The sequence below is a fragment of the Protobothrops mucrosquamatus genome, unplaced genomic scaffold (genome assembly GCF_001527695.2).
Source record: "Protobothrops mucrosquamatus isolate PMUCROS unplaced genomic scaffold, P.Mucros_1.0 scaffold21, whole genome shotgun sequence".
NCBI classification, from domain to species: Eukaryota; Metazoa; Chordata; class Lepidosauria; order Squamata; family Viperidae; genus Protobothrops; species Protobothrops mucrosquamatus.
Window position 1 is genome coordinate 2487014 of NW_015386406.1, and position 26414 is coordinate 2513427.

At 34.5% G+C, this 26414-nt stretch overlaps 1 protein-coding gene across 1 annotated transcript in view; it reads left to right on the forward strand.

Annotated features, from left to right (window-relative positions):
• Positions 1-26414, forward strand: part of DNAH11 (dynein axonemal heavy chain 11) — a 179082-nt gene that overhangs the window by 125362 nt on the left and 27306 nt on the right. Inside the window, exons 62-72 of the mRNA XM_015810808.1 lie at positions 2350-2484; positions 6035-6208; positions 6684-6919; positions 8223-8345; positions 16588-16792; positions 18263-18427; positions 20386-20526; positions 22336-22506; positions 24376-24498; positions 24989-25182; positions 25864-26012. Coding sequence (XP_015666294.1) covers positions 2350-2484; positions 6035-6208; positions 6684-6919; positions 8223-8345; positions 16588-16792; positions 18263-18427; positions 20386-20526; positions 22336-22506; positions 24376-24498; positions 24989-25182; positions 25864-26012 — 1816 coding nt within the window. The remainder of the gene's footprint in view (positions 1-2349; positions 2485-6034; positions 6209-6683; positions 6920-8222; positions 8346-16587; positions 16793-18262; positions 18428-20385; positions 20527-22335; positions 22507-24375; positions 24499-24988; positions 25183-25863; positions 26013-26414) is intronic.

Below are 26414 nucleotides of genomic sequence, written 5' to 3' on the forward strand. Positions count from 1 at the left end.
CTAGACTGGGCTTTTATTATCTCACTTTTCAAAATTTCCCAAGCTTCTTGAGTTGTTTTCCCCTTGAGGATTCTCATCCATGGAATCCTTCCCAAGCCCTCTCTAAGTTTATTGAAATTAGCTCTCTTGAAGTCCAAGACTCTAGTTTGACTGTGTTCTATTGCTTGTGCTTCCATAATGTTGAATTCCAATATTGCATAATCACTACCTTCCAACACCTTATATCATTTCATCATTTCAAAACCTTCTATCATTTCATCTCTGTTAGTGAGAATTAGATCCAAAATGACTAATCCCTTAGTTCCCTTCTCTACTTTTGGGGAGACAAAGTTGTCTGCTAGGTTTGTCAGGAATCTGTTTGATCTTCCACTTGGTGCAGAGTTTGTCTCCCAGTTGATGTCAGGGTAGTTAAAGTCCCCCATTACAATAGTGATGTGCTTCCTACATACTTTAGTTAACTGACTAGCAAAAAGTTCATCTATTTCCTCTGTTTGGTTGGTTGGTCTATAGTATACACCTATGGCAATGTCATTTTTTCACCCTTTTATATTGACCCAAATGCATTCAAGACAGTTTTCATCATTGTTGTGCTCTATTTCTGTAGAGATGTAGTTATTTCTTATATAGAGAGCAACTCCACCTCCTCTTTTATTTGGTCTGTTTCTTTTAAATAATTTAAATCCCTCTAGCTGTGTGTTCCATTTCTGGGTTTCATCCCACCATGTTTCTGTAATGGCAACAATATCATATCTGCCCTCATTAACCTGAATTTCTAGTTCACCCTGTTTGCTGTTCATACTCTGTGCATTGGTGTATAGACATTTGAGTCCTTTATGACTGACCCTGTGTTTACTTTCTACATAACCTGTGTGGTGCCTGAGTTCCCCTATTGTCTTACCACCTATTTGGTTAGTGCACTTTTGTGGCACTCGCTATTAAAAGCTTGATTTTTGCTTGACATCAAGGTTGATATTCTTGTGCACACACACATCTATGTTACATGCACTGATAGCCCTATAGTTTTTAGATTGCCGGGGACAGGGATGTTCTGTATCAATTAACTCACTGTCCCCGCTGTTTAGTTTAAATATTCCTCCAGAAAATCTGTGAATTTATAGCCGAGTAACTCAGTCCCTTTCTTTGATGGACGCAAACCATCTCTTTTGTACATTTTTTCATTGGACCAGCTACTGACATCATGACTAATATATCCAAAGCCTTCCTCTTTACACCATCCCTTTAGCCACATATTGAATTGTGCTATACGCTGGCCTTTTCCATTTTGCTCCTTATAAACTGGTAAAACCTCTGAAAAAGTAAGCCTACAGCCTATTCTGCTAAGTTCCTGCCCCAAGCTCTGGAAATCATTCTGCACAGAGAGTACATCTTTTTGGGACAGATCGTTAGTTCCAAGATGTACAATAGCCTCCACATCACAGTCCCCAGTATTTTCCCCAGTATTATAATATTGCCTTTCCCTCCAATTGTTTTCTGAACTATTATTTACTAATGTCTGTCTCCAGAACCTTTTTGAGATCCTGACATTGGGTAAACTCTCTATCTATGTTACTTATAATAGAGCAAAATGCAACTAATGCCTGGCTCAGACAGAATGGTTTGAAAAAAATATAGTTTTCAATAATTTTACATTCTTGGCAAGTAAAAGGTCTGTATATTTTATACAGAGATTCTTTCTTTCTCTGCAAAAGATTTAGAGTCTTAAATGAATGGTTTGAAAATCCTCGATAAGATTTTTTAAAAAAATTCTTGTGAGTGAAAATTTCAGGGTAATACAACATTTTTTTAAAACAAGTTTGTCTTTTAGATTAATCTCTTCTAGGAAACGACCTTAATTTTCCATATCTATTCTCTTTGCTGAATGTGCCATAAAGCCAATAGAAAAGGATCAATTGTTCTGCTTGGGCCTGCAGTAGGCTACTTTATTGCATCTCTAACCATCAAGTTAACACTGATGTCTCAGTCATTTATGATCAAGAACTTTAGGGCAAGGCATGTAGTTGCTTTGAAGCAATGGAAAAACTGAATTTACACTCCAAACTCTATTAACAATTTTTGTAAAATTGATGTTTTATGTAAACAGCCATTTGTATAAAATAATCCACAAATATTTTCCCCCCATTGGTTGAATTTTATGGATTTCAAGAATGAAAGAATGAGATTAAAGTGATAGGCCAGAAATGAGCAAGGAGCAGAAAGAAGGAACCAATAACAAATTCAGAGGTTTAGAACATTTGAGGGCAGTTATGTTGTGTGGTACTGATGAGCCTATAAGTTATCATATATGAAAATACGAAATGAACCACAATTAACCCATTCCTGATTTTAAAGGAACTGGACCACAATCTGTGCAAGCTTACATCATCATTTGAGAAAGCAACAGCAGAAAAAGTCAGATGCCAAGAAGAAGTTGGCCAAACCAATAAGACTATAGAGCTAGCCAACAGACTTGTTAAAGGACTTCAGGCAAGTCAATATTTTATTCATTCTCGTGTGTGTGCGTGTGTGTGTGCACGCGCGCATGCATGCGCGCATGCATTGGAATCCACCTTGCTTAATCATGTTTATCTGTTTAGCTTCTAAAGGTGTAGTAGTGTTCCTTTTGATAGTTTCCTAAGACTTTCTAAGCATTTTGAAATGGGTTAAATATAGTGATAGCATCCAGTATATGTCATTTTATGTACTTTATTCGCCTAAGGATAGCATTATTCTCCACACAGTCACTTAGGAACATATATCTAAACCAATCTTCAAACTTCTGATGCATCTGCAGGACAAAACCTTATTCGGTGCTAGTCTATTAATTTAATTACTTTTAATGTTGTGGTTTGAAAACCTAGCAGTCATCAGCTATAATTATTTTGGAGGGGCTATTGGTTCTGCCATTTCAAAGTAACTTGCCATCAATGCTGGGAAATTCTGTTGTCCATTTGCAGTTTAAAAATGTGCAAGACTAAATAAAGTTCTTTAGAACCAAGCCTTACCCAATATTTGATGACTTTTACCTTACAGTCAATATCAGCAATCAGTGCAGTCTGAAATACAGAAGAGCAAATCAACTCTATGGCCTTAATTATATGTGCAGAATATTTCCATTTCACATGCATATCTCTATAGAAGATTAGAAGCCTTTTTCTATGACAGAAGATATTTAGTCATATTCACAATAACTGTTTTGCTATGTGAAAGTTGGGGTTAGATATACACCCCAGTAAAGCATATATAGGTGATTCCAAATTTTTGATTCATTTATAATTAACTATGTTTGCCTACTTGCCAAATCAGTTTTTCAATTAGCTATAATACTTGGAAGTTCCTATCTCCGTTCTGCTTGCTTATATTAAAAAGATAAGAAAAAACATACAGGATTTGAAAGGAAAATTATATGTATTTTTCAATAGGCATCTCTGAATTAATTGGTAGTGGACGCTCTCCTGATGAAATAAAATATATTCATACTGTTCTGTGCAATATGTAATGCATATGGGACAGTCTGAAGATTTTGCATTGGTTTTTTTTTTAATGTAGGTTGAATTCAAACTCTTACTTATTCACCAGATCTGTATATAGATCTGAACACTTTCTGACAGCATAGTCAGTCTCCGGGTAATAAACACCGAGGCTAAACAAGCATCAGTTCAGAACTATTCACACACAATATACTTAACCTTTGGATTTGCGTAAAAGCTATTAATTTTCCACTAAGAACCGAATGCATATCTAACCAAAATATTGATATGATATTTAGTGTTTCAATTACTTCTGTTGTAGAAAAGCAATGTTATATCAAATAGATGATTATTTAATACCCAATTTGTAGGTAACAGACCACATAGTGCATATTAAATAAATACAAATACATTAAAAAATGAAGCTTTCTATTTTGTATATAATATGTATTCAGAATATGATGAAAATTGAAAAGTGGTTTGTGGTTGGGCATGACAATTGGTCCATGTATTTCTCTGGAGTCCGGTCAGTGGTTATCATTTATTATATATTGATTCAGAGTGAATGAATAATAATGCTGCATGCAATGATACAATACTAGTGAAAGATGGGTGTGTAATTGATATAGCTTTTGTTTACAATGTTAAGAAAGTAATCTTTACAAAAGCTCTATGGTATTTTGTAAAAAATTGGTTAATATTGAAAATCATACAGCAAGTTAAAACAAACTTAGCTAGAAAAGCCAATGTGAGTTTAAATTAAAAATAACACTACATTTGTGATGACCTGTTAATTACAGATCATATCCTCTAGATAATGTATTTAAATGACAAAATTGGAAAATTTATCAATAGCATGTAGCCTGTGTTTGAAAGGTTCTAGCCAAATAAAAGCTAGTTTCATGCCTTTCATTAGGTCCTGCAATGTCTTAAGGTATCTTACGTGCTACTTTTTCTGAGCCTCCCCTTTTTATTTCAGCTGATAAAAACATTTATTACACAATAATGGGGTTTGTTTTCTCTGTAGAGTACTGTTCAGTAAGCAAAGAAAAAGAGAAATTAATTGAGAGCATCAACTCCTTTCCTTGGAGAATTTTTTTTACTTAAACAGGAGATAGTTAACTTCTAACAAGCATCAAGACTGATGATTTTGTCTATATAGAATTGACCTGGAAGCTCAACCATTCAGCCTAATAAATCAGGCAATTTATATTTAATCATTAACTAACTCCCGAGCTGAACAGCTGTTCAAAATTAGAAATGGGTCACCCCGGCCAGGATGATATTACAGGCAATCTATAATGCATTATAATAAAATTATAGTGATTTTTAACTGTCTGGAAATTTATTACACTGCATGTTCCAATTCTTAAACTCTTGTTAGCCAATGTCACTTGTGATTTATGATACTGGAATAGAACTGTAAAATTACTGAAGATTTTAATAGACAATCATTCTATGTTTAGTAAATCTTCAAATTTCAAAGCTAGTTTGAGAATGAGGTGGGGGGGCACTTTATTGTTTATGTATTACCATACAATGACAACCAGGGGAGAGATGGATAAATCAAAAGTTCCTTACAAAATAATGAGTTTGTTGCTTGATTTGGTTCAGTTGATGATTTAAAGAAGAAACTGTTGTATTCTGCAGAGAATAAGAATGCTTCAAAATTAAATAATATAAAATTTCAAAAAGTAATCTATTTGTTTTTTAACTTTTGCTTATTCCTAGTACACAACAGTTCTACTTAATTAGATGCTGAATTTTAGCAATTTCTTCAGAAAAGCATTAAATAAATAGTTGCTATATCATTCAGTTGAACACTGTTATCAATTTCTGCATTCAAATTCCCAATCATTGCTTTGTCTTGAAAATATCTTTGTCTTTTAGCCTATCTGTCTCCCAGTGCAAAAACAAAATTAAGAAATTGTGATCATGCTTTTTTTTTTACATTCCCCCCCCCCCCCAAGAAACTTAAGGCATGGCTGTTGAAGAAGTTTAAGGCATGTGTGCTGTGCTCTTCACTGTAAAAGTAGGCTGAGAAGAATTAACTAGGAATGTGACTTTTCTGATCCATCATATGGACCACAACTTCAGATTAATAACTTTAGGACAGATTAACTATTCTATCAAATATATTGTTACCAAAGCAATGAAGTAATATCTGAGCAGATAGATATAATTCAGATGAACTTTTATTGTTGTACCTTTTGTTGTTATACCATGTGATTATTTATAGCAAGACCTTTTCTCTCTAATGCTAACATCACCATTGAAATGAAGAAATTCCTGCTTACTGTCTGCTGTTGTTCAGAAATCAGGCTTTCCCATCCTTAAAGTATCATAAATATCTACTCATAGAAAGTAAAATGATAGAATGATCATCATTCTTCATCCGGAACTTGTCTCAGTAGAAGAAACAACTATCACCTAATTGGAGCCAATAGTCCATCTCATTTGGGGAAGCTACAGGCTGTTTTCTTGGGGGGGGGGGGATGGATGATATATGCACCTCATTTGTATATTCCCACATAGAAGGTGACCCCCTCCTATTGTTTGTCTTTCAGTCTGAAAATATTCGTTGGAGCCACTCAATTAAATCCTTTGAAGAACAAGAAATAACTGCATGTGGTGACATTTTGTTAACAGCTGCTTTTGTTTCTTATATTGGTCCCTTTACTAAACTTTATCGCCAAGAGCTAGTTGAACATATGTGGCTTCCATTTCTGAAATTGCAAAAAGTAAGTCTTTCCAATTTTTCTGCTTCCATATCTTCCTGGCATGTTTTTTGATGAAAATATATACAAATAATACATGGATATATTACTGCCAGCTGTTTTATTTCTGATACTCTGATTCATGTTTTCTTGTGGCATTAGTAAACATTATGCAACAGATTGTGAAAAATTTGATAAAGAAACAGCAAGATCTTTAAAGAAAAACAACAGATGGAAGAGCTTGTTAGTTAAACAGCAGTTCAATCTGTGTGCAGAAAGCTCAGGAAGAAAAGTTTCAAAACTTGAAATAGATTCCATATTAACAAACTTACTCATAAATTAGGACTGAAATTTCCTATTGCATGATTGCAGAATTCTGTGTCTTGTATCTAATTCTCACATTAAAATTCTTTACTGAAATCTTTGTGATTCTTGCTTCCTTGGTTATGGTTTATTGTACAAGGTTTGACATTATAGAAAAATATTTTTTTTATTCAAGATTCCTATTCCAACAAGTACAGAGTTAGATCTAGTTGCCATGTTGACTGATGATGCAATGATAGCAACATGGAATAATGAAGGATTACCCAGTGATAAGATGTCAATAGAAAATGCTGCTATTCTAACAAACTGTGAACGCTGGCCACTTCTCATAGATCCTCAACTACAAGCAATTAAATGGATAAAGAATAAATATGGAACTGATCTTAAAATCATGACTCTAGGAGAGAAAGGGTAAGTACAGATTGTATAACAGCATGACATATTTCCCACCCACCCAAAGTCACTTACCGCATGTAAAATAAAGTACATGTTGGGTGGATGTTTCAGAGAGATTAATCTGAACTTATCAAATATGCCAATATTTTAATTATTTTCCAATGTGTTTGGTGTTATATTATACTGTTATACTGGATATCTAACTTGAGCATGATTTTAGAGCAAGTTATTTGTTTTCTGTGTTGGAAGTAAAATCTGGTTCAGTTCTTATTCCAAGCCAGGAGAAAGACACAGGAGAAATGAATTGGAGGCAGGCTGCAGTTGGAAAGGATATCTCTGTTTACTTGGTAGCCAGAAACAACAGTGACAGCAGCATGTTTCTGGGGTGGCTGAAAAATTGGGGTTGAGAGTAGAGGGGGTTTTATACAATTTGGGAGGGGTATGATTGAGATGTCTGTCCCCAGTGCTTTTTTTCTAAAAAAAAAAAAAAAAAAAAAAAAGGTGCCGGAACTCACACACGTCATACAATCTGGCTTGCCTACCCTACAAGGTTCCATCCAAAAAAGGTGCCGGAACTCCGTTCTGGGCGTTCTATGAGGAAAAAAAAGCCCTGTCTGTTCCTGTGCAAGAATATGTCCTTTAATATTTAATGACTGGCTCTAAAGGCAAAAGGGAAAATGCAAATCCTACGTGTTTTGTTTGTCTGAGATAATTTTATGAATAGAGTGGCCTGGCTTTATGAATGGATATAAAATATCCATTCATAAAGCCTAGCATCTTCAGGCTTCTGCTTGAGACTGTTTTCCTATAGCAGAAAGACTGGGGATGCTTTCTGCCTTTCTTAAGAAGATTTTTCTCCTCTTCTATTCTGCCTCTTTTAATATCAACAACTCAATAAGAATTTTCTAAATTTGCTATAGGGATTTTCTTTAACTAAACTTTGCAGTTGTTGAAAGTGCTTCAGGTATGTTTCATATTCAGCTTGAGGAGCAAAATATAGAAAATTAAGCCAAAGAATTTGACTTCCTAACAAACTTGACAAGTGAGACCATGGGAAATGAAAGCATTGTGCAATTACTTCCACTTGTACTGATAATGGACATATAAAGTGGAAAAATTATCTATTATTGAGTAACAAATTGCTCAATTTATTTCATCTTGAATCACTCAAAATATCTGGTGGGAAGGAGATTAGCAATGCTTGAATTTTTGCTAGCGCTGTTTTTAGAAGTCCTATGGAGAGAATAAATAATTACATTCAGTTAGCACTTTTCATAGATTGTCTTGGACAAATTCCTGTTTTACTATTTTATTAAAGATTTTTGAAAACTATTGAAAGAACATTGGCTTGTGGAGATGTTGTCCTGATTGAAAATTTGAATGAGAAAATAGACCCCGTGCTTGATCCTTTGCTTGGAAGAAACACCATTAAAAAGGGAAAGTAAGTACTTTTTGAAGAACAGAAAAGTACAGAAGTGGTAATTGTGATTGCCTTTTTTTTTTGTAAGTACTGTTTTAAGAACAATGTTATTTTTTTCTCATACATTGTATTTTACAATCTAAGTTAAGATGTCATTATAAGATATTTATATTAAAGAAAGTATATGTTTAAATGAAAACATTGAAAAATATCTAGGTATAGTGCAGGAAGAGGAGGCAATTGTGCTATGAAAAAAGTGAGAAATTAGGGTTTATCTATAAGGCAGACCTGGACATTTTATGGCCCCAAACCATAGGGCTGTCTCTGACTGGTCCATGTGAGGTCAACTGGAAATTAGAAATCAAATGTAAATAAGGGTATACCATACATGGAATACAAGTGTATTGCTCTTTTTTTTAAGGTGACTGCTATTTTTTTCAATTTACATATGTGCACATGTGCCTATGAACCTTCAGAGTAATGTGTTAGAGAATAGGTGTCTACAAGAGATGCTGACCTAGCTGTTAGCCCTCAAAAATGACAGCTCACATTAAAAAAAAGAAAGATTGATATAGAATGTAGAGTTTTTCGAGACATGGATTTAATAAGTTTTTATTTACTGAAGTCAGAGGTAAAGTTATGTATTTAGTTTATGGATTGCCATGTAAGGATTACAATTTGAATTGCCACCATGCGATTAAACATGCAGGGAAATGATACAGAGTGGGCATGGACATCTGATGCTTCCTAGCTAAGCTGCAAAACCAACAAGTACTTTTTACCAAGCTTTGTGCGTCCAGAGATGGAGCAGTCAAGACCAGTCATGTGATATCTTGCAAAATTGCAAAAAAAAAAAACAATAAGCCATTTTCTGATGGAGAGTTTATCAAAGAAAGTTTGGTGGACTCTGAAGTGCTAATATGCCTTGAGAAAAAAAGTGGCATTTGAGACAAATCATAACGAGAAAGATTGAGGTCATCACAGGAAATCTGGGACTTCAGCTGCAAAACAAGCAGACAATTTTTACTCTTTCTCCTTGGCTTTGGATGAGAACTTCAATGTTTGTGACACAGCTAGTTACTCATCTTTGTACATGGGATAATGAAGAACTTTAAGATTATGGAGGAATCTTAAATGCCATCAATGAAAAAGATGATAACAGGAAGTGATTTATTCACAGAAGTAAATGCATACTTGGACAAGCTGGGACTGAAATGGGACAAACTGACAGTGTTTACTACAGATGATGGTCCAAATCTGATGAGGAAAAATGTCAGACTTTTGAAGCGGATGTAGAATACAATGACTGAAATAAACCCTGAACAGAAATTGTTATTTTTATATTGTATTATACATCAAGAGATGTTGTGTAAGTCAGTGCTAAAAATTAACTATGTTATTGATGTTGCAACTAAAATAGTTAACTTTATCAGGGCAAGAACATAGAATCAGAGACAGTTTTTTGTATCTAAGGAGCATGAGACTGGCTCAGCCTTGGCAAAATGCTTAAAAGATTACAGGATATGAGAGTAGAGATTCAAAAGTTCTGTGAGAAGAAAGGGAAGAAAGGGAATGATATCTCAAAGCTCTTAGATGCAAACCGGATGGCAGATTTTGGATTTCTTGTTGATGGCACTGCACTAATGAAGGAACTAAATACCAAACTGCAATGAAAGGATTATTTTTTTGTTTTGTACATGAAATGTACAGCTTGGTGAAGGCTTCCATGAGAAAGTTGTAGTTTCTTTCAAATCAAATGAAGGACAGCATTCCATTTACCAATGCTAAAGGAAGCCATACCATCCGCTGACCACTTCTGCAAGTTCTTATCCATGTTAGATGCATTGCATGGTAAGTTTTCAAGGCAATTTCAAGACTTCAAAACAGTTGAGAATGAAATGCACATGATTTTTTTTCTCCCTTTACCTGCAGTGTGGATAATACTCCCATTGATGTTCAGCTAGAACTCATTGACCTGCAGTCTGATACACTATTGGCAAGAATACTTTAAGTTAGTATCACTGCTGGATTTTTACTCTCCTCTAGAGAGGAGATCTTTCCACACACACAGCGTGCTCAGAAGATATTAGTTCCTTTTGGATCCACTTACATATGTGAACAAACATTCTCAGTGATAAAGTTCAACAAATCCAGTTTCAGATCCTCTCTTACTAATGATCACCTATTAACTGTCCTTTGTATATTCAACTCAGACATTCAACCAAACTTGTTCACCTACAAGGCAGACTGGATTTTTCTCACTGAATAAAAAAAAAGAACTGAAAAACATGCATACATGCACAAAAGCACTTATTGCTTTTTGCATGGTTAATTAATTGCTGATCTTTAACATATTGCAAAACATACACATTTTCAATAATGTTTTTCTGAAAGTTAAAAGTATATTAAACTAAAATGAAATAGTGATATAATGATTGGTGTTCTTTACTATTTTTTACTGCTGTATTTGATCTACTCCACATTTTCATAGCCTTATCAAATATGCATTCTTATGAGTAGCCACTAATCAAAGCAATATAATTTACTGGTTAACTTACCAAGGATTAAGAATTCTTACAGCATCTGCAGATGCTGAAACATGGAGTTCTTTGCCCATAAGACATAATCAATGTCATTGAGATATCACCCACACCATCATCTAGTACGGTACTATTGCTGTTATCAACTTCAAATAATAAATTATAGTGCAATACTACTATATTGTGTTTATTAAATGAATTATGCTTATGGCCAATGTTAAATTAGGGTTTTCTAAGTGTATTGACTGCACCTTGATAGCTTAACGGTGCAGTAGTGAGTATAACTTTTAGAGATGTGTATTATGATACAGTTTAATTAAGCAATTTATTATTTATTCCAAAGAGCTCAAAACTTTCTTCAATATATCTCGCTGAGATCATTAAGACTCATGAGTAGTGATGTAAACTTAGTAAACTTAATAACTGAGCAGGATTTTTTGTTGTACTCATTCATCTCTGACTCTTCAGTTGGGAAAATAAACCCTTTTCAAAGAAAATAGAAGTAAAAAATTGCAGTTTCCAACAACATAGCGTATATGCATGCAAAGCATATGTATGTCCATTAAGTTGCATATTCAAAGATTGGGTGACATTAAAGCTACCAGATTTATTATATGTACTTTTCTGAAGTAGGATTAATTATTTAAGGTTTATGTGTTATACTCTCAGTTTGGTTGTGATAGATAGATGCACACCTATATTTTATACAGGTATAGAAAGTGATAAATTGTCATACCAAAAAGGTATTAAATTGTTCAAAATACATCTGAGAATTTGTATGAAAAGCTCAAACATATACAGAGTAAATATAATTACATTTATAGTGCAATCCAAGCCCATGATGTACAAGAAATATAATTTATTGTCATTTCTTGCAAAGCTTAAGTGTAGATAAGATAATAATTATTTAGTGGAGCACTAGTTGACAGTAAATGATTAATGTTGCAAATAGAAATAGTATCTGTATGTTTGTCTTTTGCAATCTGGCACAAAAAAGCTATATTTCAATAATCTGAAGCAAGTATCACAATAAATACAAACATATCTTAAGTGCTGTTTTGCTGCAACAAAGCTCATTCTGTCTGTGGAACCAAACAATCTTCAATGGTTCTATACTGAAACTCCTTTCATCTGTTCTTTTCAATCTAGTCCATGACTAGTTCACCAGTTTTTGTATTCACCCTAAGTTCTGTGGCTACAGAGAGCAAAAACATGTAAACCATATTTACAGCATTTTCAGCAGGTTGTACTTTTTGTTTATTTCAGTAATTTTGTTAGTATTTCTTCTACTCACACTCACACTCTCCAATCCCCTTGTAATAAAGAAAGATGCTTATGATAGATTTGATGCAGATCAACAGTTTGAAGTTCATTAATAATTGGAATGTTGCAGAGTATGAAGTAATGAATACTAATTACTCCTTTCATGTCTGACAGCACCCTATGGACCAATACATCAGCTCAGACTTTAATTTGGTTCTAGTAATGGTTTTATCAATAGTACATTAATCCTATGTTTGAAAAGATATACAGATGAACCTGACCTACTACAGCTACTGCTGTCATAAAAGGGCCACATACTGACAACAACTAGGTAATTACAAATAATTAGATCTACTGAGCTTCAGACAATCCTAATTTTAAATAAAATATATCTTGTGATATCAATCGACAGAAAGTATTACTGGAAAGATTTATCAGCATATGCACCTTCCAAAGCAAATTTACTGGCTTTTCTTATTAGCAAACCTCATGATCTGTGAAGCAACTTCTTAAAATTATATCCTGCCTTTAGTTTTTGGAAGTTGTTGTCAACATAAAAAATTATGAAGGAAGATCCCGAAAATACCCGATTACAATGTTTTCAGCATCCAGATTGGCATTAATACTAATTAAAATCTGAAAACATGGAAGCCTCTCCAAGCACCTTAACTCAAAGGTGGAGAACTATTATGTTTATGTATGGATAATATGCATCCTTCAGCATATTGGTTTTGTGACCAGGTTGCTACTGTTGTGCTGTTGTGGTCCAATATGAACTGTAAAAGGAATGAGAAAGAGGAAAAGATTGCTACATTTGAGTCTGTACACTTTGAAGTATCAAGGCAGAAAATGCCTTTGAAACAACTGTTCAGGAAGTTGGAGGCTGGAGAGAGATAGCATGAGCATGTGTAGTGGCCACTTTCTTGTTCCAGAGGGAGAAGAGGATAAAAATGTCAGCTGGAGCCTTTCCTCCAGAAAAGAAGTAAAAATCCAGATAGATATGCATCACTACAAAATTAAGGCAGATGGGGACAGAGAGAACAAGAACAATCAATCTTGATTTCTTGTTTGATCAATTGTTTGATCAATCAAATCAATTGTTTTGGATCAGTTGTTTGATCAAAACAAATCAATTGTTTGATTAATCAAACACAATCAAGCTCAATCAAGAAGGAACAAAATCAGTCAAGGAGAGAAGCAACCTAGAATTAAGGAGAAACTTCCTATCGGTGAGAACAATTAATCAGTGGAACAGCTTGCCTTCAGAAGCTGTGGGTGCTTCATTACTGGAGACTTTTAAGAAGAGACTGGACAACCATTTGTCTGAAATGGTATAAGATCTCTTTTTGAGCAAGAGGTTGGACTAGAAAACTCCAAGGTCCCTTCCAGCTTTATTCTGTATTGTATATTGAGATGTCTGCAAACTCCAGACTAGGAAGGACTAGACAGAAGATCCAGTTAGATGCATCACACAAAATCTATGCAGAAGGAAGGTCTGAAAAAGCAGGATGAAAGCTTTAAGCAAGCCCAAAGTGACTCAGTCAATTCCCTCCCTATCTCTCTTTCGTAGTGAAACATGAGAGGGATGGAAGAAGAGAAAGGGGGAAATTGGTAACTAAGCAACAGAGCTGGTGATTGCCAGCAAATAGCCCTGGGAGACAGGTAGACAAAGTTAGACTAAGAAAGTTTGGACAATGCTATAAAGAGTGGGGTTTTTTTCACTATTCCTCTAAATCAGCTTATATGTAATCAAAGAAATAAAGGAGGCTCTATTGTCTCTGTGAAGCAATTGTCATCCTTAAATACACTATTATAACTCTAAAAGAATCTCAGTCATGCTGTGGCAACACTAAATTGCCAGATAGAAAAATGCATTCTCACTCTCAAGACTGCTTTATCTTTGTATTTGCTGAAGCTTTACTGACAAATACATTAGGAGTCTTTTTTAACCATCATGTAAGTCCGCCAGATCTCAGGTATGTTGTCATATGATGGAGCCAACCAGAATACATTATACTATGATTTATATCAAACATAGAGCCAGTCCTGCTCATCTCTTCACAACATGTCTATAAACTATAAAGTGCCCAGTCCACTTTTAGGAACATTAAGCTAATTTCATTTGCAGTATATACAAATAATTCTTGCTTGAATGTTGAAAGTAAGTTTCAACCTTCTACCTATGCTTTGGTGAAACAAATCATTACATGCAGTGATCAGGAGAACTCTTCAAACCAAATTGGTGTGCAGATTGCCATACCAAAGTGCATGAAACATGCCTTATACTCCAAATAAACAATAATGAAAACTGTTTGTTCTGTTAAATGTCATTAAATACCAGGTTTTTTCCTAGCTGAGATAGCTTTTTCTTTGGGGTCATTTCATGCAACAGCAAGACAATGCAGTTGCTCTACATAAAATGTTACGGTTTACCTTGAACCTGGTGCAAATGTGTTCATCTTTTACTTTAACATTTTGCTTTTATCTTCATTGGTTTAATAAACTTATAGAGTTTGCCTGCTGTGATTGCAAGTAACAGATTTACACCTGATCCATTACAATTCACTCTCTGCATTAGCAAAGGAAGTATAGTTGATGAAGTTAGTTTAGTATGTTTTCTGAGTTTTTCATATCTCAGTAAATCTTTGGAGTCTCGTAAGCTCTGATAATCTTTTGTAAGTGGAGAAACTCAGTTCATTAGGGTACAATGATTTCTGAGAGCAAATAATTGTTTACATTAATTATTTACTCTTTCTATTCATGTATGCGTTAAAGAGTCATACAGTATAAGAGCAAAGACCAAGAAATCTATTTGTTCATACAATTTAGCTTTGCTTTCTCTTCCTGCGCATGAATATTCCTGTGTTTAAAATATTTGATACAAGGTTATAATGGAAATATACAGGGTTTTTTTGGTCATAGAATGCCCAGAACGGAGTTCCGGCACCTTTTTGGGATGGAACCTTGTAGGGTAGGCAAGGCGGGTTGTATGACATGTGTGAGTTCCGGCACCTTTTTTTTATATATATATAGAAAAAAAGCACTGGAAATATATATGGTGTAAGTAGGTATAGTTGAAGAGAGATATTCCTCCATTGTGTTACAAAGATCCTAGAGTATCCAATATAAATTTCACTATGTGAAGGTGAAGGAACTGCTCTATCACACTTCTCTAAGGATTCCATTCACATCAGTTGTGTTTAATATTGGGGGGGGGGAATCCATGATTATCATACCTTGAATTCCAGAGTTAACCTCTACATAAATGTCTTTTATTGAATTGGATGAATTAATTCTGTCATCCTTTTCCCCTCTACTTCTTTGGCTGCTATCGTAGCTGAACCATAAGAGAGCAATAGCACAAACATTTATTTTCCCCAAATCTGCAATTAAATAAAACCCCCAACATAGCTATAGTGATAAAACTCACTGAATCATTGTGCAGTGCTTGCCTTTCATAGCTGATAACCACAAAAACTGGTAATAATTTATTACTTCTGAGGGTTGAGCACATATAAAGTGTAATTTTAGTACAAGACTCCAGATCTCATTTTAAAATGAGCCATTTTAGCATCGCAATAGCATGAAATTGTTCCCCAGGTAAGTTTCTCTGTAAATAAAGGAAAACAGTGAGTTACAAAATTGCCCTCTTTGTTCTACTGCCAATTTCTGAAATCAGTCTTCCATTTTCCCTTGCAGCAGAGCGCTTATTGAAGTTCAGCATATGTTCTGTGAATAGACATTTTATGACATATTCAAACTGTACAGCAAATTTTAAATTATTATGGAAAAAAAATCTGACCATAGAAAGAGAAAAATGTTTCAATATATAGTTTGGTACCCAGATCTTAGGATTGGCTTTAGCACATTACTTTATATTTATGAAACCACTTTTCTTAGGTTCTGTCTGATTAGATGGGCATGCTCTGAGGTGCCAAAGATTAAACAGTGCCATCTAGTGTGATTCTGCAGTTATGCCTTCTCTGTAGCTGCTCCCACCTACTAGATTACCATCCTGAACAGACATGCTTGGTCCCAACTATGTTGTCTTTTGATTCTGTCCTTCAAAAAAGATATAAAAACCTAGCTTTTTAAACAGGCTGAAAACTAGGATGATTGGTGAATGACAGGTGGCTGTATTTTCCCCCAATGCATTATATTTGTGTATTTGCTTTCCCTTCTCCCACACTTTAAATAAGCCATGTACTTTTAAAACTGGTATAACATACACGTTTTTAAACAGGGAATGCATACATCCCCATGTGAATTTAATTTTTCTTAACTTGTATTTTAAAAAAAAACAAAAAAACAAATCTTATGAAAAGCTACATGTTGAAAACTAAAGCACGGCGTCAGCTTTATTTATAAATAATGTGAGTCATGCTTAGCCTCCTTTGACATGCTTTCTGCATTTTTTGAGGACTCAACATTGTAATGATTTTCATTTTAATCAATCTCAGGTATATCAAAATTGAGGACAGAGAATGTGAATTCAACAAAAATTTCCGTCTCATTCTTCACACTAAACTGGCCAACCCCCACTATAAACCAGAGCTGCAGGCTCAGACCACTTTAATTAATTTTACAGTCACAAAGGATGGATTGGAAGACCAGTTGTTGGCTGAGGCTGTTAGTATTGAACGACCAGAGCTGGAGACAGTCAAGGTGAGCCCACATGATGCTATGGTATCACAAAGTCAATTAGATTAAGTTATTTATTTATATATTAAATTTTTCATAAGATGATAATCACCATGTAAACCATATAACCATATAATAAGGTAAAGATACAAACTCAAATTAATGATAAAATAGATGTTAAAATAATATAGCAATTAAAGAGCTGGCAGAAGAGTGGAAGCAAATCCTTAGGGAATGAATTCCATTGCTGTTTTTCCCCGTTGACATAGCCTGTTAGAAGCTGGCTGGGAAGGTCACAAATGGTGATCACGTGAACCTGAGACACTGCAAATGTGGTAAATATATGCCCATTACAAACTACCCAAATGTTGATAATGTAACTGCAGAATACTGCAATAGTCATAGGTGCAAGGACTGGTCATAAGTTACTTTTTTCAGCCCTATCATAACTTTGAACACTTGTTAAACAAAAGATTGTAGGCTGAGGATTACCTATTCTTCTTGAATGCAGCCTTTATGTATGACACCAATATACTCATCATACATCATCAAACATCACTGATGCTGCTCATTTATCATGTTCTAGGCAAGGTAGGCTGCTCTGTTACTGTTGAATTTCAATTCCTGTCGGTTCTTGCAAATAGAGACATCATCATGATTGTCATCATCATCATCGACAATAACAACAGCAAATCTTTATTTGGTCATAGACCACCATTAGAATACAGAAAATTGCAGTTAATTATAATAAAATACAAAAGAAAAGAAATGTGTGTATGAATTTAATTAAATGTAACTAAAATATCTAAGAGGTTAGAATCAATCCTAAGGCATAAAGTGTAGATTACTGAGCAGTACTTGGCTATGGACAGAGAGATGGAGTCAGATTGATCTGATAATAGCATTTTAAGATAAAACAAATCAGAATGACCAGTGGAAAGTGGTAATAATAACATAGAGGGGACAATAGGGCATAATGTGTTCAAAACAATTATTCTGCAACTGCATAGACATAGTCTTTCTTCGAAGGGGATTTTTTGTATCTTCCTTCAGTAACAGCTGTTGGAAGGGTATTGAGTCTGGCTAAAGAAAGTGCCCTTCTAAATTTTGGGATTGTTATGTGACTGAGATATCTGACTGGTTGGAATGGGTGTGCAGAATGGCTCAAGAAGGTATTTCTGGATATAGCTGAGAAATCAGCTTGCAGCCCTAAATCAATGGCCCATTGTCTAAGATCAGTTAAAACATATTTGTAGCCCATTGAACTGATAGTTGGCCATGAATAACCATAGAGTTGTAATTTGGCTTGTATTGCCTGGCTCCAAGAGCACTGGAGGAGTTATTAGAGGAGTCAAACTGACTGGAAAGAAATTTTTTTAAATAAATATAGATAATAACTAGGAATTATGTAGCTTCAGCCTGAATATCTGAAGGCCTCAATTACTCTTCCCATGAATAATCCCTATTTTCCAAACTTTTCATTATGTTTCCTAGTCTCTTCTGACAAAACAACAGAATGATTTCAAAATTGAATTGAAAATCTTAGAAGATGATCTACTTTTTCGCCTTTCTGCTGCTAAAGGCAGCTTCTTAGGAGATACTGAACTTGTGGAGAAACTTGAAACTACAAAATCAATGGCAGCAGAGATAGAACTCAAGGTACTGCGGCTTTAGGGTTTGACTTTGTTAACTGCAAGTACATTTTTTATCAGAAGAAAAATCCGGATTTACTATGTGGATCTCCTTCCTTCCTGTGACATAAATGATCTCCCCAATATAGTAAATAAATTCTGGCTTCTTGGAATACCATGGGCTCACTATGATGGCTAATGACAAAGCATATTTCCATTTTTAAATGCTCAGTGCTTGCAATCATGATATTAAAACCACTTGGCCAGTGACATTTAAAAGTTGATTAAGGGAGAAGGGTGGAATCACAACATCATAGAAGTATTTTAGGGATCAGTTTATGATCCTAGAAATCTGCATCAGTTCTATACATATGAAATAATTATTCACATAATTCATTCAAAATTATTAGAAGCTTGACTTTAGAAAAAGATATAGACATGCCATATTTTATATTATATTCAATTATATTAATTACTTATAATGAATGAAATACAATGAGATTTATTAATGAGATTAATAAACCTATCTCTCACAATGGAAAAAAATAATTTTTCAGAAGTTAAAAATTGTATTTTCCAGAGGTTTTTTAAACAGTTTTACCTAATGATCCCAACTTTAATTCCCTTAGGTTATCAGTAAAATAGGTAGAGATATTATAGATAAGTACAATAATTCTATAAAAGTAAAATCACGTTATTCAGATAGCAACAGCAATAGCACTTAGATTTAGAGCACTCTCTGGGTGGCTTACAACAGCGGTCCCCAACCTTTCCAGTTTGGAGGCCCGGCCCGGCCTGGCATATCTGAATAGCAGGCATGATGGAGCTTCACACACAAGTGGAGGGTGCTTGTGTTTGTGCTCAGCTACACTTGCACAAGCAGTAGGTACTTGCACTTGTGGGCAAAACTCCACTCACACAAGTGGAGGGTGTTTGAGTGGAGGGCGCTTGTGCTTGCGAGCTGAGGACATTCACACATGAAGTTCCATTTGCGCAAATGGAGCTTTGCACTCAGAGGAGCTTTGTGTACATGCATAAGCTTGCCTGCTGCTTGCACAAGTGGAGCTTCATGCACACTCATTCATTTCTCCTGCGGCCTGGTTTCAAATAGGCTGTGTCAGGTAGTGGGCCGCAGCCCAGGGATTGAGGACCCCTTGTTTACAATGTCAGCATATTGACCCCTACAGTCTGGCTCCTCATTTTACTAACCTTGGAAGGATGGAAAGTTGAGTAAATCTTGAACCCTATCAGGATCAAACTCCAAGCTGTGGGCAGCGTTTGCCTGTAACACTGCATTCGAACCACTGTGCCAACCAGGGTATATTATATTAATTATATTATATTATAATACTTTTGAATGGTGGTGCTGGAGGTGACTATAATGCATCCCATGGACTGCAAAAATAACAAAGAGTCCAAGTCAGAACACCTGGACACTATAAAAGATGACACCGGGATGACCAATACAATACAATATAATTTAATATTATAGCATACACTATTATCACCATCAATATTTACAGATTTATGTAAGATGAAAAAACCATGAATTTAACTTCCATCGTTATTTCAGAAACTGAACTGCATAGTCCTGCAAGTGCTTATTTACAGTTTTCATCTAATCATTCTTATCTTCCACATCTGAAATAGCTATGCAGCTTCTTATAGGCTAGAAGTTACCACTTTTGACTTTTGTATCATTCATAAGTAATATTATTAAAACAATCTATCAACAGTCCTCTACAGTGATATGGATTCATTATAGATGCTAGTATTTTAGTTCCCATTTTAAAGCATCTTTAAAAAAGTGATAAAGTTTTAGCAACTCAATAGTTAACCAGTGTAAACTATATGCTAGTACATCTCTACAGTTCTCATTCTTAACTCAAAGAGGATTTTGCCTAAGTAATTCTGTGTAAGATTGCAACTTAAACATTGCTGTGAATTTGCTCTAATTATGATACCTCCTTTGTTGTTATCTCACAGGCTGCAGAAGCCAGAGAAAATGAAGTTAATATTAATGAAGCCAGAGAGCATTATAGACCAGCAGCTACAAGAGCTTCTCTTCTTTATTTTGTCATTCAGGATCTAAGCAAAATCAATCCCATCTATCAGTTTTCACTGAAGGTACCTTAACTTGTTTTTTTTTTTGCTTTGTTTCTGAAACTAAAAATAAATGCAAAGCTGAGTACCAGCAATCGTATCCCCAGAAAGTAGGAAAGTGATAAGATAATTTTTAAATAACTTAAACTCATTTATTATGCCCTCCTGTTATTATAGTTAAATCATAGTAGTTTATATTATATTGAAAACGTGCAGACAATTTCTAGCTAGAGAACTATGAAATGGAAAAATATGATTGTATAGCACAACAAATGCAATATCTTCTCAGAATATACTGCTGTTTTTCGGTGTCAGTGGCAGAATATTAATGAAATATTAAACAGAATAGTAGCAACTTGGAACAGCAGAGAATCGCAACAGGATAATATAATTATTCAGAGCAGCTGCAAGCAACACTGTTCAGACCCTTCTTGTTTTATGTTCCAGGCTTCAGCCCATTATAGTGTCTTCCAATACTTCGTCCATGCCATCTTTTCCCCACTTATTCCCTTTTTTTCTGTTTGTTTGTTTGAGGAGAAAAACAGTCAACATTTGAGGACTTGATTATTTCACATTAGACTTGATTATTTTCCCTCCCTTCATCCAAGTTTTGTAAATGGGTTTTAAGTAAATTAAAAATAATCTGGTAATTTATGAACATATCATGATATAGGTCCTCCCAGTTCTTCAAATACAGTAGTATTTTAAGGCATTTGTCTCTGAATGAATCTTTCTTCCTTATACATAATTCAAGAATCAATTGATTTTTTTTCTCCCTGCTAAAGGAAAATATGTTTTGATTTATTATTCTTTTAACCTTCATTCTTGTTTAAGCTAAACCTCTGTCTTGCAATGTGTGTGTGTATGTGTGTATGTACCGGTATGTATTTGTGTGTTTATATTTGTGATCTGTCTCTGTCTTTCTCTGTGTGTTTGTGTCTATCTATCTATAATATATCTATCACAACCCCATTTTTTTCTAACACAAATTAGTTACCCACAGGGCTTTTTTTCTCATAAAACGCCCAGAACGGAGTTCCGGCATCTTTTTTGGATGGAACCTTGCAGGGTAGGCAAGGCGGGTTGTATGACGTGTGTGAGTTCCGGCACCTTTTTTTTTTTTTTTTTTTTACAAAAAAAGCACTGGTTACCCACTAATGTAAAACTCATTCCAGCATATTGCCTCCCAGTGCATCCATTTCTAAAATCTTGTAGCTTACTACTTTTACAACCAGAGTCTGAGAAATGCATTTATAACCAAAATCTAAGAAAAAGCTATAAATGGTGCTTCTCTTTCTCAATTCAAGACTTTTCTGGCCCCAGAAAAATCAAATTGCACAAATAGTTTCTTCCATACCTGGCAACAGAAATGTAATAATAGCAAATTAAAGAATCAAATTCTTTTACATGTCTGACGCTCCAATTCCTTCTTCCTAATAATTGAATCATTCAGATTCATAAAATACTTTAAGTTAAATACATGTATTTCCCCAGAACAATATTAAATGAGTGTTATAAAACCTACCCCTTTATAACAAAATCATCGCACATCACATCTAGACACCACATTGCCTTTCGTATACTCCCTGTTTCTTGGTCAGCTAAAAAAGCTAGATGATATTCTGGAACTTGGAAAACATATTTCTAAGGTGTTTTTTTTTTTATTTCATTCACAAAAAGAGGTATTACTATAATTACTATTGTTACTATAATATCCTTAAATTGTGTTATAATATCCCTAATGTTTATGCCTATGATAACAGTATTAGCAAGTTGCCACATTCCCTACCAAAAGAAATTTTGAGAGAATGTTTTCTTGTTTTGTTTTGTTAGGCTTTCAAGAATGTATTTCATAAAGCTATTGACCGAGCGGAGGCATCAGATGACATCCAGGAACGTATCTCTAACTTGACAGAAGCCATAACATATTTCACCTTCATTTATATTAGCCAGGGACTTTTTGAGAGGGACAAACTCATTTTTCTTGGCCAGGCAATATTTCAGGTTACAAAAGTTTACTTGTTCTTATTATTAGCATTGGCATTTTAAAGTTGAGGATGCATTTATTGATGTAAATCAGCATTTTGCAAATGTTACTATATGAGTTGAGGTTAATAATACATATAATGTTGCAGGATAGATTTGGCAATCAAATAATTAATTGCTATCTGGTTAAATATATAAAATGGAGCACCATGAACTTGGAACAAAACAGTTGCACTCAGAACATGTCATTAGATGTTTCAAGTGGTTTGTGTTCTGATGGAATAAAACTTGTAATGGCTTGAATGTTCCAGATTTCAATGGAAAAATCTTGAAAAGTTTCCACCATTTTTGTCATAGGAAATAATGGGGATTTAGAATTAAACGTGAATTGGGCTATGGTCAGTTTAATGCTCTGTACCACATATTTTTTGTCTGTGATTCTTCCTGGCCAAATTATATCCCATTACCATTAGAGCATGATAGCCATAATGGGGAAAATAAACCAGTGGTGGGAATCAGCCAGTTCGCACCACTTCGGCAGAACCAGTAGCTAATTTTTTGTTGCCCAGGCCCAGAATGGACTTCCAGAAGTGGCATCTACCCAGAGAACCAGTTATTCACATATATGAATCCCACCGCTCTGTCAGTCCATGTGCTTCATTCAGCTTTAAATAGTCCTGCTTTCATATAAGAATGGCGCTAGACACACACTAAGGAACTTGATAAATATATATCTTAAGAATTTAAACCAAACAGACTTAACTTTTGAAAAATAAATAGCAATCTCAGCACAAGCAACTGGGCAATTTATCCAACATCAGTAGCATTCAAAACATGTACAAAGTACAGTAATGTCTATATGAACACTTTTTTGCTTTATCTATCTGCAAAATAAAGCATAGAAAAAACAAGGTCTGTATAATCTATCAATCCATGTCAGTGATAACTTCCCTGTAGCAAAAGGTTTTATTTTTCTTTTAATTACTGTACCTTACTCTCTCATATATTCTCTCTGAGTATATATGTGTTTTGTTGCCACATCTTCTTTTCCAGTCTAACCAATAGCATTACAATCCCAGTGCTAAATTAGTTAGGATGACAGATCTTGGGGGAAAATTGTCCAATGAGAAGCTGCTAAACAAAAATAAACCATAGGACCTGAAACAGGATACTCAGAAATAGACCACCTGTTTGTTTGTTTGCTTTTCATCTTTGAAACAAAATGGTGTTATTTATTCCACCTTAGAACATTTTGTGGTTAAAATATTTCAAGATGTTTTAACACTTTATCACTAATTTCTCCGAAGACCAGTTCCACATACATGGAGCAAAATAGCATTCAGTTAATTTGATTATTAACTAAAACTAAATGGACAGATCTATTTACAGATATCACTATGTTGAAAATAAGAAATGGCATTGGCACTACAAAACAAGAGCAAGAATAATAGAATAACAGAGTTATGGAAGGGATCTTGGAGGTCTTATAGTCCAGCCCCTGCTCAAGCAGGAGACCCTACATCATTCCAGACAAATGGTCTGAAAGAGTTGAGACAGTTCTTTTGAGAAGAAGCAATTAGAGAGTATGGCAAACATAGGATGGAGGAACATTTTATTTTGATGCTCTATTCTTAAATCAGAGCAGAAATAAATGTCTGCCTAAGGAATCAGATATATGCAAAAGTTAAAGATCTTATAATAAAAATGGTAATTTTACCTATACCTATTTTGCCTATAATAAAAACAAATGTCTCTTAGCTACCTGCAGTTATAACAGATTAGGGTAATCTATAAATTTCATAAAATAAATAAATGGATAAATAATATGTATTAACAAACCAAATCTAAATGTTAGTTTTATATTTTTGTTCACTCTTTACTTCCTAGATTTTGTTGGGGAATAAAGAGATAGAGCCTACCATGCTGAATTTCTTGCTACGGTTTAAAGTTGAACACACCTATAAAAGTCCAGTTGACTTTCTAACAACTCAGCCATGGAGTTCTATTAAGGTAAGTATAGAAACACTTTTTCTGAGATATTATTTTTTACCTTTGGATACTATAAAATGCACTGGCTCCTATGTTTGAGTGATTTTTAACTTAATTATGTGCACCTTTATTTCAGAGTCCTAATTTCCCAACATTAAAATGTAGTGTGTATTCTAAACACTGATCTAAAGTTGCTTTACTTTGAAGTAAATACAATTTTCAATTTATATACTACATTTTATATTTTATTTATCTATCTTGATTTTAAATAATTACTGTTTTAAAAATATCAAGTAAGAAGTCTATTGAAACATGACTTAGTATTTTCTCTACTAACTGGCGTCTTTAGCTGTGGGAGCATTTACCTAATATTAGTTTATAGGTTGAAAAATCAGACTTTATATAGTAACTTGCAGTAAGATTATTGACACATATGATAGTTTTTCTTTCTAATGATTCCTAATAATCATCTGAAAGCCAACCATTCATGCATTCCATTAATGCATTACAGGCCATTGCCTTAATGGATGAATTCCGAGGATTAGATAAAGACATTGAAGGTTCTCCTAAGAGATGGAAAAAATGGGTGGATTCAGAATGTCCAGAAAAAGAAAAACTACCCCAGGAATGGAAAAATAAAACTTCTTTTGAGAAACTAATTATACTACGGGCATTGGGCCCAGATCGGATAACTTATGCTCTGAGGTATAATGTCTAATTTGGGGAAAGAGGAGCAAAATGTCTATGGGTATTTGAATATGTTCTCTACATATTTGGACATCCTCATTATATGCTATGTAGCATTCCATTACAGTAGCAGTCCTCAACCTTTCTGGTTCCATGGACTGGCAGTGGCAGTTGGCGGCAGCAGGAGGGAGGAGATGGTTTTGCGTGTGCAACCTAATCCCACACATGTGCAAATGGAGCTTCGTGCACTTGCCCGCTACTTGCAGGGCCTGGCTCCCAATGGCCCATGGACTGGTAGTGGTCTGCAGACCAGGAGTTGGTAACTCCTGATCCAAAGTGAAAACAAAGCCTCAGGTGTAGTGAATCTGATTTAGAATGTTTTATATAAGGTAAACACACATCCAGACAGCACAACTTTAAAACCATATTTGAAAATTGTTGTTCTATTCATGTCTAGATGCTTTTCTTGCTGATCTGTCTGTCCCATCACATCCTTTTTTTTCAGGCTTGCTTATTGTGAATAGAACATGGGTGTTATATAAAATGGCAAATGATTCACATGAAGGAAACTTTATATAGGAGCAGTCTTCATAATTATGGATTTAAAATTTCAGTTCAGCCAGCTCTTCATTGTTGTGAATTAGGACTTAGGTTAATGGCTTCTAATTCTGACTTTTCTGTATGTATGTATTACTGCAGAGATTTTGTAGAAGAAAAGCTAGGTTCGAAGTATGTGGATGGCACAAGAATAGACTTGGCCAAGTCCTATGAAGAAAGTAGTCCAGCTACCCCTGTGTTTTTCATTCTTTCTCCTGGAGTGGACCCTCTGAAAGACATGGAAACACTTGGTAAGCCTTATTTTATTGTATGAATATTGTTTTAGTTTAAAATTACACACATTTGGAAATTCAGCAATGTAAATTGTCCTTTCACTCAGTTTCAAAAAATTAACAGAATGCAAATACATGTAAGTTGAATACATGGAATGCAATACATGAAGTTCATGTTTTAGTAAAGTATATACATTTCTTACATTTCCTTTTCTGATTGGAGATTATTTTTTTGTTGTCGTAATTACTGGACATGAACATGTGAATATTATCAGCTAAAAACTAGTTGATTTAGATTGGGAGAATAAGGAAAATTTATGCTAAAAAGAGTCAGAAAAAAGAAAATCATTTTAATGGGAAGCATGCAACATGTATTGAAATAATTTTCCATAGCCTCATTTATAGAGAAATATGTCTAAA